General features: G+C 54.6%; 1 protein-coding gene across 1 annotated transcript in view; it reads right to left on the bottom strand.

Moving 5' to 3' along the window:
• Positions 1 to 16,915, bottom strand: part of CACNA2D4 (calcium voltage-gated channel auxiliary subunit alpha2delta 4) — a 68,399-nt gene that overhangs the window by 29,105 nt on the left and 22,379 nt on the right. The window contains exons 18-25 of the mRNA XM_036497315.2: positions 16,072 to 16,133; positions 14,411 to 14,478; positions 13,106 to 13,151; positions 12,934 to 13,031; positions 11,586 to 11,679; positions 6,082 to 6,177; positions 4,078 to 4,205; positions 1,873 to 1,953 (exon numbers count right to left, since the gene is read on the bottom strand). Of these exons, the coding sequence (XP_036353208.2) occupies positions 1,873 to 1,953; positions 4,078 to 4,205; positions 6,082 to 6,177; positions 11,586 to 11,679; positions 12,934 to 13,031; positions 13,106 to 13,151; positions 14,411 to 14,478; positions 16,072 to 16,133 (673 nt within the window). The remainder of the gene's footprint in view (positions 1 to 1,872; positions 1,954 to 4,077; positions 4,206 to 6,081; positions 6,178 to 11,585; positions 11,680 to 12,933; positions 13,032 to 13,105; positions 13,152 to 14,410; positions 14,479 to 16,071; positions 16,134 to 16,915) is intronic.

Below are 16,915 nucleotides of genomic sequence, written 5' to 3'. Positions count from 1 at the left end.
GAAGACAAGTCCCCCTCCCCTGCTACTCCCCTCTCTCCCCAGCAGCAGGTCCTGCACTGCTCCCAGAGGGAGATCTAGCCTGGCAGAAGGTCAGGCTGGGCAGCCAACAGGCATGTGTGATGTGGACTGCTGGAGAACCAGCCTCAGAGAGGCATTTTGCAAATTGTGGCACTACTGCCCATGCTCACCCTGTTCCTACCCCCTCAACCTCCTATGCGTCCCTGACTACAGATGTTGATCAGAAAGTTAGGGTTCTGGAAGTTTTGCACAAGCTCCCAGAAAATCACCTCCTCCCCAAAGTAGAGGATTCCCTCTGCAGTAGTGGGTCCCACTGTGTGAACCAGGTCCATGAGCTCATACCCAACCAGCAGCAGCCCTGGAGGCCTTTTTCTCAGCTTCCACTGTTCTAGGCACGAATATCAAGGCACTAAGGCAGCCCCCTCAGGTTCCTTATACTCACATCACACATGGGGCCACTGGCCAGGCCCCAGGAGCAGAGAGGCAGAACCAGAGGCCAATGAGACAACATTGCAGAAGACATTGCATGAGTGCGCACGCACACACACACACACACACACACACAGTGCCTCATCTTTCCCTGTCATTTCTGTGTGCCCCAGAGCGTGAGAGTGACCGTCTGCATCAAGTTCAACCTCAGACATCGGGACACGGTTTCTATGGAAATGCCTCCTGGTTCGAATTCTGCTTCAAGTTGAAAATGTTATCAAATAACTGGGGAGTACAGGAAGGTACAACCATCAACCTGACCCCTCAGCTCTCCCTCCTTGAGGAGGGGAGAGGAGACGGAGCAGGGATGGGTCCAAGATGGTTTTTCAGGAGGCAAGTTCTAGGTCAAGGTTTGACCTAGAAAAGGGCCTCGGGAAGCACAATAGGTGGGGTGACCTGTAGCCCCCATGCCCCCAGAAATGCAATGTCAGGTGGCATTCTTCTCTTGACAGAGCAGCCCAAGGGGCTGGCTCTTCTCCTAGGCTGGGATCCCAGGGCCCTCGGGCCCTGCCCCTTGCCCCAGTCCTGCTTCAAGACTGCTGGTACCTGGACAGGCCCTAGATAGCCGAACAGGTGCCTAACAGTGTGGGTGGGTCACAGGGCCATGGTCAAGTGTTGGCGTGTAACCCTTCCTTCCCCTCCCTGGATGGTTACAACTTCCAGAACCCAGCCTGGGCCAAGAAGCAGAAGCAGAAAGCAGAGCCAAGGGAGGGGCCGCCACGGACTTCTGAGGCTCCAAGAAACTGCCAAGGCAGGGGGAGGGGGGACACCAGCCCAAGGGGATCCCTGGGATGCTGACATCACAGAAGTGGTGACCCAGCGCAGTCCAGGCTGATGCAGCTGGGCCTTCGAAGAGAGGCAGGTGGGGTGTTGTTCATTACTCACTGGGGGACTTGGGGCCATAACTGCTCTGAGCCTCGGTTTGCTCACCTGTAAAGCAGAGCTCCCACCCCGCCTCTCTGCCTGCTGCCCCGAATTGCCTTCTTTAGAGTCCTCTGAGGACTAAACGGGAAAGCGTGTGGGAGGCAGTCCCCACGGTGCCTGGCGCGTACCAAGCTCACATATGGAGTGCTTACTTTAGGGACTGAGTCACAGGCCCCCTTCTCGCTCGTGTGAGCGGGTCCTGGAGCCCAAGGCAACCAAGGAGGCATGGGGAGGAGGTCTGGGCTGCCGGCTCCGGCTTGTGTGGCCCATCCCCGCCAAGCCTCTTTGGTTGTCCCGGGTCTGGCTTGGTGAGCTGGCACAGGGCTGAGGTTTTATGAATGAAATGCGCAGAAGAGCTCGCATCCCCTCATGCCCATGTTGCGCATGGCAGGAGATGGGCAGCCTCACAGCACACAAGGCCACAGCAGTGCCAAGTCCTACCTGCAGCCACGGCCGTCTTCTTGTCCACTGTCACCACAATGGCCGTGCTGGCTGTCACAGCCAGCGGCTCCTCCTGGTTCTCTGGGGAGACAGAAATCACCCAGTCAGCAGGTGCCTGGGGCAGAGTGGTAGTGAGCTCGACCCTCTCATAAGAAAAGGCTGTACTGACTCCAGGCTCAGGCACGGCTTGCAGCAAAGGAGCAGGTAAGGAGAGCCATGCTTGGGTCCCTTGCTGCTGGGAGGAGGGGTCACTGCCAGCCATGTCTTTGGTGTGGTACCTTCTAGTCTGGTCTGAACATGCCCTGTCCACATGTGGCCCTGAAGGCCCAGACAGTGCTGTGCTACCAGCGTCACCCTGATCGTGACATTTTCATCTCGCTGCAGAGCAGCACACCTGTCCGCTGACTGAGCCCCAGGGACCCTGTGGGGCTGTCTTGTCCCTGTACCAGACTTGTGCCCCATCATGGGATCCCATGGAGAGGTGGGACAGGTTTGTGCCAGGACTGAGTGGTGGGTGATCTAGCTGCCCTTTGTGAGTCAGTGTTGAGTGGGTGGCGACACCCACAGTTCCATACAGGGCCGTGGAATGAGTGGCATGGAAACCCCCATGGGTGCCCAAGGTGGGGGGCGCCATATTAACCAGTGCTTCTGGGTACTTTTGGGCGTTTCACTCGCCAGCCTCTGGAGCTGTTGGTCCAACAAAGCACTTTGGGCTGACTGGAAGTCATCGAGTTCTTCCTCTGTACTAGCCGGTCCAGAGGACGACAGCCAGCCTGCAGGAATGAGGCTGTCACGGCCACAGTGCTGGTTGCAACTGGGCGGAAGCTCTGCCTTCTCGATTCTGCCCTGTTGCTGGGCTCAGCCTCACACTTGGCTGTCGCGAGTACCTCACAGAGTTGTGCTTCTAGGAACGGACAATAGGTAAGAGTGTCCTTGATTCTAGACTTTGGCCATGGTGAAGTTGAAGGCACGGAAGTCAACTCCTTCACCTTGGTTCTAGCAACATCTAGAAGAAACCAAAGTGGCCATGGGCCGGTATCCCTCCCTGGTCTCTGCTCCCTTCTGCTTCCTGGGCGGGATCCCTCATTGTATCCATGCTGCAGCCAGCACAGGCTCAGAGTAGACTAATGACACAGTATCCTGGGACAGCTGGAATTCGAGGGCCTGAGTCACAGCAAATTGCTGGCCGGTGCCCTGGGCAGGCACCAGACAGTACCCTTTCTCCCTGCCTGCCAGCATGGGCCAGACTCTATACCTCGGCTGGTTCCAAAGACAGCTCTCTGTGGGATGAAGTTGGTGGCTGTGGCCAACGGCACAGTGTCCTCTGGGAGCCATGGGGCTTGGGCCTACCCTTCAGGCCGAGCCCCTCCTCCCAACCTGGCCTGCTCAGGGCTTCTTCCCACTGCAATGCAGTTGTTGTTTTCTCTTCTGGGCTGGAGAGGGGAACAGAGAGGCATCCCCGAGCCTCCCAGCTCTTGTACAAGCTGAGCAAGCAAGTGCCTGCCTCTCTCTCCAGCAGCGCCCCCGGGAGTTGCCAGCTCCCCTCCCACCCACTCTCCTCCCTCATTGAGACATCCCTCCACCCTTCCCTAACCCTGCCAGCAGTCAGCAGTCAGACTCCAGACAGGCCTGGCTGCTGTGTTTGCTGTAAGCCAAGGAGGAAGGCAGGGCTGGGGACAGGCGTGGGTTTGGGAGTGGGTAGAGCGGGAGGTGCTTTGAGAACCTGCCTGGTGGGCTTGCCTTGCATATAAAATCCTCCCATTCTCTTCCCACTTGCACACCCAGGCTCTCACTTGCCTTTGGGGTCCCTGGCTATGTTCCTGTGTGCCCGTCTGCATGTCACAGAGCCTGGCTGAGAGCCCTTGGGCGAGGCGGGGGACAACCACCACGTCATTTCCGCAGGCTGTGTAAACTGAATGAATGCTGGGCCGAGGGAAGGATGCTGGGCAGCCAGCACAGAGAAGACTTCTTCCCACCTGCTTTTCATGTCCCCAGACCCCTCGTGGGGGAGCCTGGTTCTCAGCTGGACAGGAGGCCACAGGCTCTTTGCATGTAAAATTAAACTCATTGGGTGAGTATTTTGGGGAGCTTCTGTTGGAAACTGGGGCAGGTGTATCCAGCTGAGTGTTGTCCGCCCCCCCCCGCACCCCAGGTTCTGTCTGAGAGCAGGGGGGGGTGGGGTGGAGGCACAGAGGTGAGTGTTACCTGGGCCTTCTGCCCACTGCAGGTTGAAGACAAAGCTGCCAGGAGGCCGCTCGGAGGCCTGGCGATACCACAGTGGGAAGTGGTCCATGGTGAACACGTTGGCCTCATCCTCGGGCGTCAGGAACTTCCTGCAGGAAGGAAGACTTGGGTCAGCCTCGGGATGGGGGGAGACCCTAGAGGGGACACTGGGATGCTCATGGAGATAGGGTCAGTAAGTAAGTTGGTCCTGGGGCAAAAATTTTGAAATTCATGTCTAGTGTTTTCATAATGTGCATTTTGCGGGGACTTTATTTTTTTTTTTTTTGAAGATCCCTTGTATGCATGGATTTAGATTTTTTTTCCCCAGGGACTGGCATTATGACACAGCAGGTAAATCCACTGCCCGTGGCCCTGGCATTACATATGAACAGTTCAAGTCTCAGCTGTTCTGCTTTCCATCCAGTTCTCTCTGGGAAAGCAGCAGAAGATGATCTAGGTGCTCGAGACCCTGTTACTCCTTGGGGGACCTGGATGGAGTTCCAGGCTTCTGGCTTCAGCCTGGTCTATGAAAGGCAGATTTACAGGGAGGAGAGAGAGAGAGAGAGAGAGAGAGAGAAAGAGAGAGAGAGATTTTCTTCTGCTGGTTAATTTTCCAAATGACCCAAAGTGCCAGGATTGGGTTAGACCATCCTGGTCTCTCACGCAGGTGGCAGGGTCCCGGAAACTGAAGTCATCTGCCACTCTCCCAGGTGTGTTAGCAGGGTGCTGGGTTGGAAGGGGAACAGTGGGGGACTTGAATGTGTGCTTGATGCTGGCATCACAGGTGGCAGTTTAGTTCACGACTCCAGCCCCTGGCTTAACGTCCTTCTGTCTGATTGATTTTGCCTCTGAGTGAGAAAGCCCTAGGCTCTGCTGTCAGCTCTGTGGCTGCTCTTATGGGGAGTTCAAGACTGGCAGAAGGTTCCACTGGGCTTCCTGTGGAGGGGCCGCTGAACCTTGCTAATTAGGTAGGGACTTTCGGGTCGGAGTGGGGGCAGGGAGGGTTGTGGATGATGCCGCAGGTAGGAATCGATGTGGAGGGGAGCTTGAAAAGGGTGGGCTCATTCCCGAAGCCGACCCGTGCCTTGGTGGGCTGCCATTCCCAGGTGAGGGGAGCATTCTGGGGTTGGAGTGTGCGACCCAGCAACTGTCCACCCCCTCAGGAAGTCGATCAGTGTTAATTCAGGTCTCCACCCTCTGCTCCCTTTGGCAAGGTTGCAGGAGACACATGGAATACAGGAAGAGGGAGGAGGAGAGGGGAAGGTGGGAGGAGGGAGAGGAAGAGCAATTGCACTCGCTTTCCTAGAAGGCCTCAGCTTGGTTAAGCAGGTGTGGATTGTTTGGACGAAGCCCAGAAGAAGCTCTGAGGTGGTGCTCTGGCCCCAGGCGTGCAGAGCATCACGCAGCGGGTGGGAAGCAGGAGGCCTGCCGCTCAGGAGCCTGAGGGCTGCACCTGCGCCAGCCAGCAGGCCTGTGGAGCGGCAGGTGGCGCTCTTCCCCAGCCCTGCTTCCTCAGCCTGGTCTCAGCGCCCTGGCCGGTGATGCAAGGGCTGCCTAGGGCACAGCAGGATGTTGTGTGGCATCCCACCAGGAGCTGCACCTGGCATCCTCTCTGGAGTGGGAATCACCAACCTTCCTCAAGTGACAGGGGTCTGACAGGTGCTGAGCCTCCTGTCTCAAGCCTGAGGGACCTGCACCTTTGGGAGAGGCCCAGAGGAGGCTCCTGGGTCCTGGCTTTGGACCGGTCCAGCTAAGGCCATTGCAGACATTTGGGGAGTGAACCAGTGGATGGAAGACTTAATTCTCTGTGTGTGTGTGCAGCCATTCATTTCAAATAAATGGATAATTTTTTTTAAACAGAAGCGTTGTTTTTTTTCTTCTCCAAGTTGTAATTCAAGCCTTCCCCATCTCTCCCATCAGCTTCTGTCCATTCAGTGACACAGGGACTCAGGCCAAGGGCAGGAGGGGGACTCTGGAAGGACTTACCTGTTGGAGACCTGCTCCACGCCCACGAACAAGGTGCCCCTCAGGAGACCGGCACGGGTGCCCAGGAAGGCCATGTCCACCTCCTGCTCCGACTCGCTGCGGGACAGAGTATGGCAGTGATGAGATGGCCCCTGCGACAGGACGTGCAGAGCTGCCTGGGCCTCTCCTGGCTGTACCCAGCCAGGCTCAGAGACAACGACCCAGGACGGCTGAGTTCCTGGAACGGACACACCAGCATCCTGGCTCCCAGCAGCTGCTCCCCTTCCCCTCGGTGGTGTCAGACAGAACTCCAAGCTTCTGCTCCTGGATTTCGGGGAGGAGGGTGTGGAAGACAGAGAGAGGACTTAGGGGCAGAGATCTGGTGCCTGGGTGGAAGAAAGGACGGTTTTGGAACTCTCTGATGGGGGGTGTGAAGGCAGGAGGAGCCAGCACTGAGCACAGCCACTCCAGAGGAGTCCTGTGGTCCCCATAGCCTGGCCATTGCAGCTGAGAAGCAGGCCCAGCTGAACTGGGGCTGGTTTTGCCTTCCTCCTACCCTTCAGTGGCTGATGACCCCGGGTGCCAAAGGGGACAGTAGGCAGCAGGCTGGAGCCTTTTCCCAGCTCTAGGGGGGGGCTATGCGCCAGTTTTTCACAGTGCCAGGTCTGAGGTCTCGGTGCGCTCTCCCCCAGGCTCCTGGGCTAGGCTGCTGGGCTGTCCTCGCCTGAGGCTGCCGCCTGGGCTGTGACTGGCAACAGTATCTGGCATGGCATTAAAACACTTGGCCTGCAGCCTGGAAAGACACTGAGAACAGGGTGTGGAACCCCATGTTGGCGTCTCCCCCAGCCCCAGGACTGTAGAGCAGGGCACCTCCTACAGGCTGTGCCTGGGGAAACTGTGTGCAATAAACAGATACGTGAGTGTGTGTGTGTGTGTGTGTGTGTGTGTGTGTGTATGCATGCATGGGATGGGGGTGGGGTGCTTGGCACCTACATGTCTTTTTTTTAATTTTTGAAATTTTTTTAAAGATTTATTTATTTTTATTAAAAAGTCAGATATATACAGAGGAGGAGAGGCAGAGAGGAAGATCTTCTGTCCAATGATTCACTCCCCAAGTGAGCCGCAACAGCCGGTGCTGCGCCGATCTGAAGCCAGGAGCCAGGAACCTCCTCCAGGTCTCCCACGCAGGTGCGGGATCCCAAAGCATTGGGCCATCCTTGACTGCATTCCCAGGCCACAAGCAGGCAGCTGGATGGGAAGTGGAGCTGCTGGGATTAGAATTGGCGCCCATGTGGGATCCTGGCATGTTCAAGGTGAGGACTTTAGCCGCTAGGCCACGCTGCCGGGCCCAAATTTTTGAAATTTACATCTTTCTCTTGTGCTCCTAAGAACCAGGATTTTGTAACTTTGAGAATACCAATGCCAGTGTTGTTCCCAGCAAGGTGAGTACAAAGCACTGTTTACGATTTTACCGATTTAATGCTCATACTTACAAAGCCGCTTAAAAGGTTTCCCCTGTATCTGTCATTATTTCATAAACTCGACATGGCTAGGTTTCTGTTTCATTTGCTTTCACATTCTCTTTAGAGATTACTTTCTAAAATTGAATTCTGCCATATGTGAAACGTTCGCATGGTCTTGAAGTCAGTATGAAAAATGAAGCATATTTGGGTCGAAGTGTCTGCAAATTCACAGCCCTGTTCCTTCCCTCTTCCTGCAAGTTAAAGACCTGTGTGTGGACAGCATTGTGCTGCCCTGCTCTAGGTTGCTGCCTGGGATGCCGGTAGCCCATATGGGTAGGGGTTCTAGTCCCAACGGCTCCACTTCCCATCCAATTCTCTGCCAACATGCCGGGGAAGGCAGCAGGCGATGGCTCAGGAAGTGGGAGACATGGGAGACCAGGATGGAGTTCCAGGATCCTGGCTTGGACCTGGCTCAGCCATTGTGGCTCAATCTCTCTTTCCACCCCTGTAGCTCTGCCTTTCAAGTAAACCTTTTTTTTTTTTTTTTTAAGTGTGCAGGTTTGTATTCATTCACATGAACAAATGCTTCTGTTTGTGAAAGTAAGTATGAATATACATTTGTATTTCTTCTTTTTGATAAACATTACGGGTGTCATTCCTGAAGATTGTTTCATAACAGCATTTGAGAGGATTCAGAGAGTTCATGGAACGTGCATATCATTAAAGACTTAAACAGATTTCTCTTTCAGAAGCACAGCAGGTTAGTTCGCTGCCTGGATGCTGACATCCAGATGGGAGCTGGTCTGAGTCCCAGCTGCTCCATGCCTGATCCAGCTCCCTGCTCATGCACCTGAAAAAACAACACAAGATGGCCCGTGTGCTTGGGAGACCTGGAAGGAGCTCCTGGTTCCTCAGCTCTGGCCATTCGGGGAGTGAACCAGCAGATGGAAGATTTTCTCTCTTTTCTCTCTCTGTATTGCCCCCGCTCCGTGTCTACAACATTGGCAACGGCCAGACCGCCTGCTGCCCCATGGCCAGGTTGGTCGATAGCAGCCGTTGGCAAACTCAGATAGATGAATCTGGTCATAGCTGAGCCATTCAAAGTCAGGGGCCAGGAGCCTCCTTTGGGGTGAAGGGTCCCAGGAACCTGAGCCTTCCTCCACTGCTTCCTCAGGCATCAGCAGGGAGCTATGATGGAAGCGGAGCCGCAGGACATGAACTGGCACCCATACGGTATGGCAGTGCTGCAGGTGGAGGATTGGTCTACACCCCACATCTTAATGTTTGAGGTCTTTTCTGTATCAAAACTATATGACAGGCATGGTAACCTTTTCTCTGTTTTGTAAGTTGCATACTTTTGCCGGCTTGCCAGTTTTCTCTGCATCCTGGGTCGTGTTCTGTTTCTGTTGTATCAATGTTTTTCTGCTGTTCCGGTGTGTCTGTCATTGCTTCATGACTTCCCCGTTTTGAGTCACTGTTGGGGAAGGCTTCCCCAGGCCCGGATTCCAGAGCAATTGGCTGCTGTTTTTCAATACTCCCGTGGTTTCTTTTCTTAAATTTAAATCTCTGAGTCATTTGGATGGTATCCAGGCACACGGTGTGAAAACAACGCAGTTTTCTTCTCCATATGGTTCTCAAGCCAGGAAGAAAGTCTATCTCACACATTGACTACACACACTGCCTTTGTCGTACGCTGAGGTCTCACGTGCATTGTGATGCGGGTCTGTTTGGCTCTGCCGGGGGCCCTCGTCTGCCTACATTTCCCCCTGCCAACACCACAACTTTGTGTGTTCGTGGCTGGCTGCAGTTTTGTGACAAGTGCTCATATCCCAGTAGGTTCTTTTTCCTTGTTGAGAAATGCCTGCCCCTTCTTGCCTGTTCTTCCCAGTGGATTTGCGTGTCAGTTCTGAGTGCAGAAAATATGGATGGGCATTTTAATTGGGGCTGTGTTCAATTTCTAAAATAACTCAGGAGGATTAGCAGCTTCATGAAGTTGATTCCTGCAATCCCAAAATGCTGCGTACCCTTCCCTTTGGGCAAGTCGCCTTCGTTATCTCAGGTGTGTTGCACAGTCCTCCTTCTACTGCTTTCTGGAAAACTCTCATGGTATTCCTCTGTTGTCAGTTCTAAAAGTGTTTATTGCATTTTTGCTTGCCCTTCTAAAATAAATACTCTTCCTCTTATATCTTCTACTCAGTTTTTGTGCTGATAAAGGCTGTTCACTTTTGAGTATTGACACTATAATCTGTTCCTTAAGTAAATTCTCTTACTGATTCTCATGGCTTTTCTGTGAATTCTCTGGGAGTTTTCAGGTATCTTATCATGTCATTTATTATTATTATTATTATTATTATTATTATTATTTGAGAGACAGAAGCACACACATCCACCTTCTAGTTTACTCCCTAAATGTTTGTAACAACTGGGCCTGGGCCACAGATGGAAATTTGGAGGCAGGACCGTAACACTCAGGTCTCGCATCAAGGTGGGAGGAATCCAGCCCCTCGGACCCTCACCACTTCTGCCTCCGAGGGGCTGTGTTGGCACGAAGCCAGCATCAGGGGCTGAGGCTGAGAACTGTACCCGGGTACTCTGCTGCAGGCCATAGCAGCTTTAGTGGAGCTCCATGGACTTCCGTCTCTCCACTCCTTTTCTTGTCTACTTGACTTCCCTGTCTTCACTGCTTTTCTTGTCTTCTTGTCTGACTGGTACCCCCCACCTGGTTCAACAGTCCTAGGGAAGTGAGCAGTGCCCTCTGGTGGCTGTCTTCAGTGGGCAGGCCTCCAGCCTTGACTTCCAGGCTTAGGCCTGTTTTCACCTTTTGGAATGGCTTTAAAGACACGAGTAGGAACAAGTGCCTTTTATGCAGTGGGGTGGGCTCTCTGGCCTTCTGAGCGTGGGTTTCCAGGCTGTTCTGTATAGACAGCCCTGGCTCAGAGTGGCATGCCGCTCCAGGGTTAACACTGACAACATCTATGGCTGACCTGAGTGCCCTGCGGAAGGCAGGGCAGGCCAGGCTGAGGCTCTGGGTCCTAGAACTGGGTTGTCCCTTAGTGGGAACACTCCACTGAGCGTCTGGTCCCACTGTACCTGTTTTCCTTTCTGCTTAGTTCTGAACAAGCCTTTGTTGGCATGGTTCAAAATGGCACCAAAGAAGTATACAGCATAAAAAGTGTCCCTCCCACCCCATCACAGTGCTCCGTTTTTTTAATCAGAAACAACCAAGCAGAAAGGTCCTAAGTATCCATCCATGTGCAGTGTCACCACTTACCCCAGACATTACACAGATGCAAATACTCAGATATGCCTCTGTCCTTTCTAGAGAAATACTAGTCTATCTTGCACAGCACCCCAAATATTTACTTTTATATAATAGGAGATTGCTCCTACATATTTATCTTGGTGTTTTATTAGGCTAGCGTACATTAACTTTTCTATTGAACGTCTAGGAGAGGCTTGCCACCTGCATTAGGTTGAGTCTTCCTTAGTCCAAAGCTAAGTCTAGCCCACTGTGGTCTTAACCTAGGAATGTCAACACCCAAGGTATGTACGCAATCATATTCTGCCAATCTTTTCATCTGGTCTGTAAACATGATAGCATCCAGGCAAGACCAGCAAAGGGATCAGGAGCTCGAAAGGGCTGGCAAACACCAGAGTCAACTTCCGCCTTGCCTGCTGGGAACAACCCTCTGAAACTCTCACTAAGGTGCTTTGGTCAATGGCCTTTCCTGGCTGGAGCCCAACTCAGAGAAGGGTCCTCAGATTCGGGGTGCCCTGGGGTGAGTACCTAGGGGGCCTGTGCCAAGGGGACCTGTCTTGGTGTGTTTTTTTTTTTTTAAGCAAGGAGAAGGCAGCAGCCATGTGTGGTGTGTGGAAGCTTTGCTGACCCCCTGCATCGCTGGGGGCTGTGTGAGGGTCTTTCCTACCCCCCAGCCCTATGTCCTCCACCCTTATTATTATCTGTCTTAAGCTAGCAGACACGGGTGGTCTTCTGAGCTGCTGGCCAGGTACTAGGAGTGCCCCCCTGGCCCACTCAGAGCCCTTGCCCCTCGCAGCACGTACTCAGAAATGTTGAGGGCCAGCGCCGTCCAGTAGGCTTCCATGGGGGCTGTGACCACTGCGTCCAGCAGTACCTCTCGCACCAGCTCCTCATCACCTACAGGCAAAAATTACAGGAGGCCAAGCACTTGTTGCACCTGTGCCCATGCACACAGCTCCCTTACCCTTGGGAAGTTCAGGGAGCACCATGTGCTCCATGAACAGGTGGCATCTGGGCTGGGCATCTGGCCTAGTGGCTATGCCGTCACTCAGGACAGCCACGCCCCACATTGGCACACCTGTCTCTGCCTCCCAGCTCTGCCTCCTGCTATTCCAGACCCTGAGGGGCGGTGGCCAGGGCTCACAGTTGCTGTTCCCGCCTCCTGTGTGGGAGATCTGGGTAGGGCTCCCAGCTCCTAACGTTAGCCAGGGATATTTGAGTAGTGAATCAACAGGTGGGTGTGCCAGCTCTCTGTCTCAAATAAAGGTAAGGACAAAAATGTCTCTGTGAGCTTGAAGATGATCATTTCACGTCTTCATCCTTCATTCCCTCATCTCCTGAGCCCTGGGACCCTTGGTGACATCTGCCCTGAGTCTGCCTTTCCCATCCCAACTCCCGTCACATGGTGTCCAGGCCAACAGCACCTGCGGGCTCTGGTCAGCACTGTGGGCCTGCTGGCCTCAGGGCCCAGGTAGCTGCTTCTTGCATATGGAGGCTCTGGTCTAACCCACCCACAATCCCCATGTGAATGGCTTGTGTGCTTAATGCAGGCCCCTTGTCAAGGTTCATAACAACCTACATCAATAGGTGTGTGCTTCGTAGTTATTGCCTGGCCCCTCCATCAGATCTTAAGCTCCTGGAGCACCAAGCCGGGGCCTTGCCTAGGTGATCTCTGCAGCTTCCGGGCCGAGCTCAAGGCCTGGCATGGAGTGAGTGCTCAGTGTAGAGGCAGTGATGGAGTGAACTGAGGTGTGCCCTGCTGGGTGCTGGGCTGGCTTAGGGGGCAGAGTTTGCTTGCGGGGGTGGGGGGGGAGGAGGCGGGCATGGACATGTGACATGCAATGTCACGTAGAGCAAGGAGGAGCAGGGGGCCCAGTGAGCTCCCAGAGGCCCCAGTGCGGGGGCACTTTAGGCTGGCCTAAGGCCGGTGTGGAGCTCGCTCCCAGCCCCCAGGCTTTGAGAGGTCACCCTGGCTCCTCTGTGGAATGAGACGTCAGGGTGGAGTATGTCTGCTCCTCACCCGGGGGTCCATTGCTAGGCAGGGGATGGGACACGTGTGGCAGGCAGGTGATGTCCTTGACCATGCTCATCTGACCCAGAGTCCCAAGTTCCATGTGTGGGGATGCACGCATGCGAGCAGGCTGCACTCACACTCCAGCTCGGGGTCCTTCCCCGTCAGGAAGAGGACCATGGCCTCCAGCTGGCTGAGCCTGCGGTGGTCGGGGTCAATGTCTGTGACGCAGTAGATCCTGGAACCAGGAGAGTCGGGGTTACCACCAGAAAGGCAGCATCCCCCCCTCCCCACCTTCCACGCCCGCCTTACCAGTCGCTGGCCACAGTCAGGTCTGGGTGGAGCAAGTCATGTAAACCTGAAAAGCAGAGGGCTGACTCGGGATTGGGGCGGCGTGTGGACTCTGCAGCCCACCCCTAAACCTCGACAGGGAACCCCGGCAGGCAAAGCTGGGCTCTCCCCCAGCACAGGGCACCTTGCTGGGTGTCCTGGGACCATGCCTCAGCCCATACCCACCCCTGCTTATGTCCACACGCCAGGCCCTGGGCAGGGCTCAGGCTAGGCACCGGAGCCTGCCTTTTCTTCCTTCTGCAGGACATGTCCCAGTGCGCCCTGGCACAGCGCTCCCGCAGTGTCCCTCAAAGGGCCCGATTCTGTTCCAGGAAGGTGATGACTTTAGCTTCCTCCACATGGGCCCGGCGGAGCTGAGCCCAGAGCCTCATTTGTTTTGGTGCATCCATATAGGGTCCCGGCCATGCAAGGTGAGGATTTAGCCACTACCATGCTGGACTCTCCGACTGTGATGAACCTGACCTTCTTCACCAGCAGACTCTGTCTCTGGCGTGTTGTATAGCGAGGGACAGTTACCTAGCATCCCTCCCTTCCCCTACTGTTCTCTGCCCATCCGTTCTACACTTCCACCCTGCGCACTCCAGGTTGTGTGTGCACTGCATGGACTAAGTCTCCCCAAAGACAGGTTGAGGCCCTGGTTCCCATGACCATGACCTTCCTTGGAGATAGGATCTCAGCAGGTGTGCCACTCAACTAACAGGAGATCCTTAGGTAGGCTCTGCACTGGTGTGGCTGGTACCCTTCTAAGGAGGCAAAAGGGCTCAGTCAGAGATGCTGGAGAGGAGAAAGCCACCCAGTGAAGCAGTCAGGGCCTGGAGCACAGCGGCTGCAGGGCACGGGTCGCTTGGGCCATCTGAGGTGGAAGCATCAGGAAGCCACCCCCTGCTCCACTCTCTGCTGGTGCTGCGGTTCTGCGGGGAGCTGAGCTTTCCCACAGGCACCAGGAGTGCACATCTGTGGCTTGCTTAGCAGTCACCTGCGTAGAAGACTGGCCTCCGTCACCTCACGGGAGAACCCTGCTTCCTTCGCTCTGTAGGGACCTTACCTTCAGAAGGCAAAACCTCCCACAAGTGGATCTTGTGAGCTTGGCAGGTCTAGGTCATGCTGGCTTGCTGGCCACCTGGCAGATCTGGCTTGCTCCGGGCATCACATGGTGCCACTCCCAGATGCCACCCTGAGCTTGGGCCACTTGGGGGTTGCTCTCCTAGGATAAACCTTCCTCCTGTTGCCACCCTGAGCTTCCTTCAGCACCTGGCACCGACTCACCTTCTTCCACGGATGTGTTCCCCAGCACAATGTACTCTCCGTGGCCACGAGACAGCACCACCGCCAAGCTGGGGAGGGGCAGAGCATGTACACTCAGCAGCTGATATCGCCATTCTCCCAACCACCTGCTTGCCCTCAATTTGCCAGGGGAGGCTCCACGTGGAGCACATCTAACCCCCAGGTTGCCCCAGGTCAGGGCTCTCCGCACCGCCCCACCCCCCACCATCAGTCCCTTTTACCCCCCTGGAAATTCCAGGCAAGAAGAGTCCTCCCAGCTCCTATTTTAGCTAAGGACCATCCCAAACCTCCCAGGGAGCCCCTGAAACACAGAGAGGTGTCAGTGTCTCAGGGGACACCCCTTTCTTAGACAAGAGATGTTCTCCACTGCCGACAGGACAGCGGAGGTAACCCTACGCTGAATATCTGAACCATCCAGGGAGATGCACTATTACCTGCTTACTCATTTTTATTTATTTTACTATACTTTTTTTTTTTAATTTGAAAAGCAGAGACAGAGAGATGGCCCATCTGCTAGTTCACCCCCCAAACGCCCACAACAACCATGGTCGGGCCAGTTGAACTCAACCTAGGCCTCCTAGGTGGGTACAGGGACCCAAGTATTTGAGCCATCACCTCTGCCTCCCAGGGTGGACATTATCCTGGGAGAATCACAAATGGAGAGAGCACCTGGTCTTGGGCACACCAATACGAGATGCAAGCATTCCAAGGAAGGCCTCAACTCTGCGTTCAGTGCCAGTCGTGTCAAGGCAGCTTTAAACAATACAGTGAGTGAGGCTGCCATAGCGGGTTAAACTGCTGTCTGCAACACCAGAATTCCATATGGGCATTGGGGGCATTGGGTCGAGTTCTGGCTGCTCGACTCCTGATCCAGCTCCCAGCTTGTGCACCTGGGGGAGCAGGCTCAAGGGCTTGGGTCCCTGCTCTCCACATGGGAGACCCGGGTGAAGGTCCAGGCTCCTGACCAGCTTGGCCATTGTGACCCTGTGCGGAAGGAACAGGCAGATGACAGATTTCTCTCTCTTCACGTCTGTCTTACTCTCTCGGCCTTACAAACTAAATATGTGAAATTAAATAGATACAGAGATGGGCTCTCCTCCAGGAACTCTGATGAGATTGGTCTGGACAGGGAACTGGCAATGTTACACTGTTTCCCGGGTATTCCGAAGAGCGGTCAGGGCTGGCAGCCAGGGTTTCATTGAGAAGCACGGTTGTTCAAGGCTAAGGGTCCTTTGTTCCCTGATTTGCGTGGTGCTGAGTCAATACTTCTGTGGTTGGAGGGGACCTAAGGGACCTTCCCTGCCACCCTTTCCTCTCACAAGGGGACAGTGTGGGCGGACCATCTGATGCTCATTCCACCTGACCCCTATGGTCACCCAGGACACAATGAGCTTACAGAACTTGACTGGGTCACACCACTCGTGCGTACCTGGTGTCCTGGGGACTCAGACCCAGGCAGTTCCGCTCCAGAGTTTTGCACAGCTGGGCTTCACCACAGGGCAAGGAGAGCCCTCCAACCACAGGGTATCCAAATGCGGATCTGGGGTTTTTGTTAGGACCACGTGCTTCTCAGCTCAGTAGGATCGCGTCCATCCCCCAGACCTGAACAAAAGTTCTCCTGGGCTCCTCCCTGTGGGCCTCACCTGAAAGGTGTGTCGCTGATGCCCGTGAAGAAGTAGTCATTGGTCAGGAACAGAACTCGCTTCTGGGGGAGCAGAGGGGAAGAGGGAACTTGCTGGGGAAGTAAGGAGTGCCGGCTGCACCCCTCCCCCTCGCCTGCGTCCCCCTCTCCCCCCAGCCCGCAGGTGTCCCACTTCAGATGTCTTCCCTGGCCACCCCCATGAAGTGCCACATCTGTAGGCAGAACCATCCCAAAGCCCACATGTTCGTGGGAGGTGGTTGCCTAGTTCAAGGACTGCGGCTGGGCCTGCGCTGGCCCTCACAGAAGTTCTGGGTCCCATGTGACTCCTGGCACTGGAACTGTGTGTGGAAAAACTGGCTTTTAAGATTTTGCTATTCATTTGTTTTCAGGATGAAGTCTTCATATTTCCCCTTTTCCTGTTTTTTCCCCCCTCTTTTATGGGCCCAGCGGAGTAGCCTAGTGGCTAAAGCCCTCACCTTGCATGCGTCCAGATCCCACATGGGTGCTGGTTTGTACACCAGCTGTTCCACTGCCCTTTTAGTCCCCTGCCTGTGGCCTGTGGCCTGGGAAAGCAGTGGAGGACAGCCCAAAGCTTTGGGACCCTGCACCAGCATGGGAGACCTGGAGGAAGCTCCTGGCTTCTGGCTACAGTTTGGCTCAGCTCCAGCTATTGCGGCTACTTGGGGAGTGAGTCAGATCAGTGGACGGATCTTTCTCTGTCTCTCCTCTCTGTATATCTGACTTTGCAATATAAATAAATAAGTCTTAAAAAAAATAATAAATTGCTTGATGCTTCCTTCTGTTTTCTTTGAGACAAGCACACACACACACACACACACACACAC

The sequence above is a fragment of the Ochotona princeps genome, chromosome 27 (genome assembly GCF_030435755.1).
Source record: "Ochotona princeps isolate mOchPri1 chromosome 27, mOchPri1.hap1, whole genome shotgun sequence".
NCBI classification, from domain to species: Eukaryota; Metazoa; Chordata; class Mammalia; order Lagomorpha; family Ochotonidae; genus Ochotona; species Ochotona princeps.
Note: the sequence above shows the minus strand (reverse complement) of the source record. Positions and strands in the feature narration are given on the sequence as shown.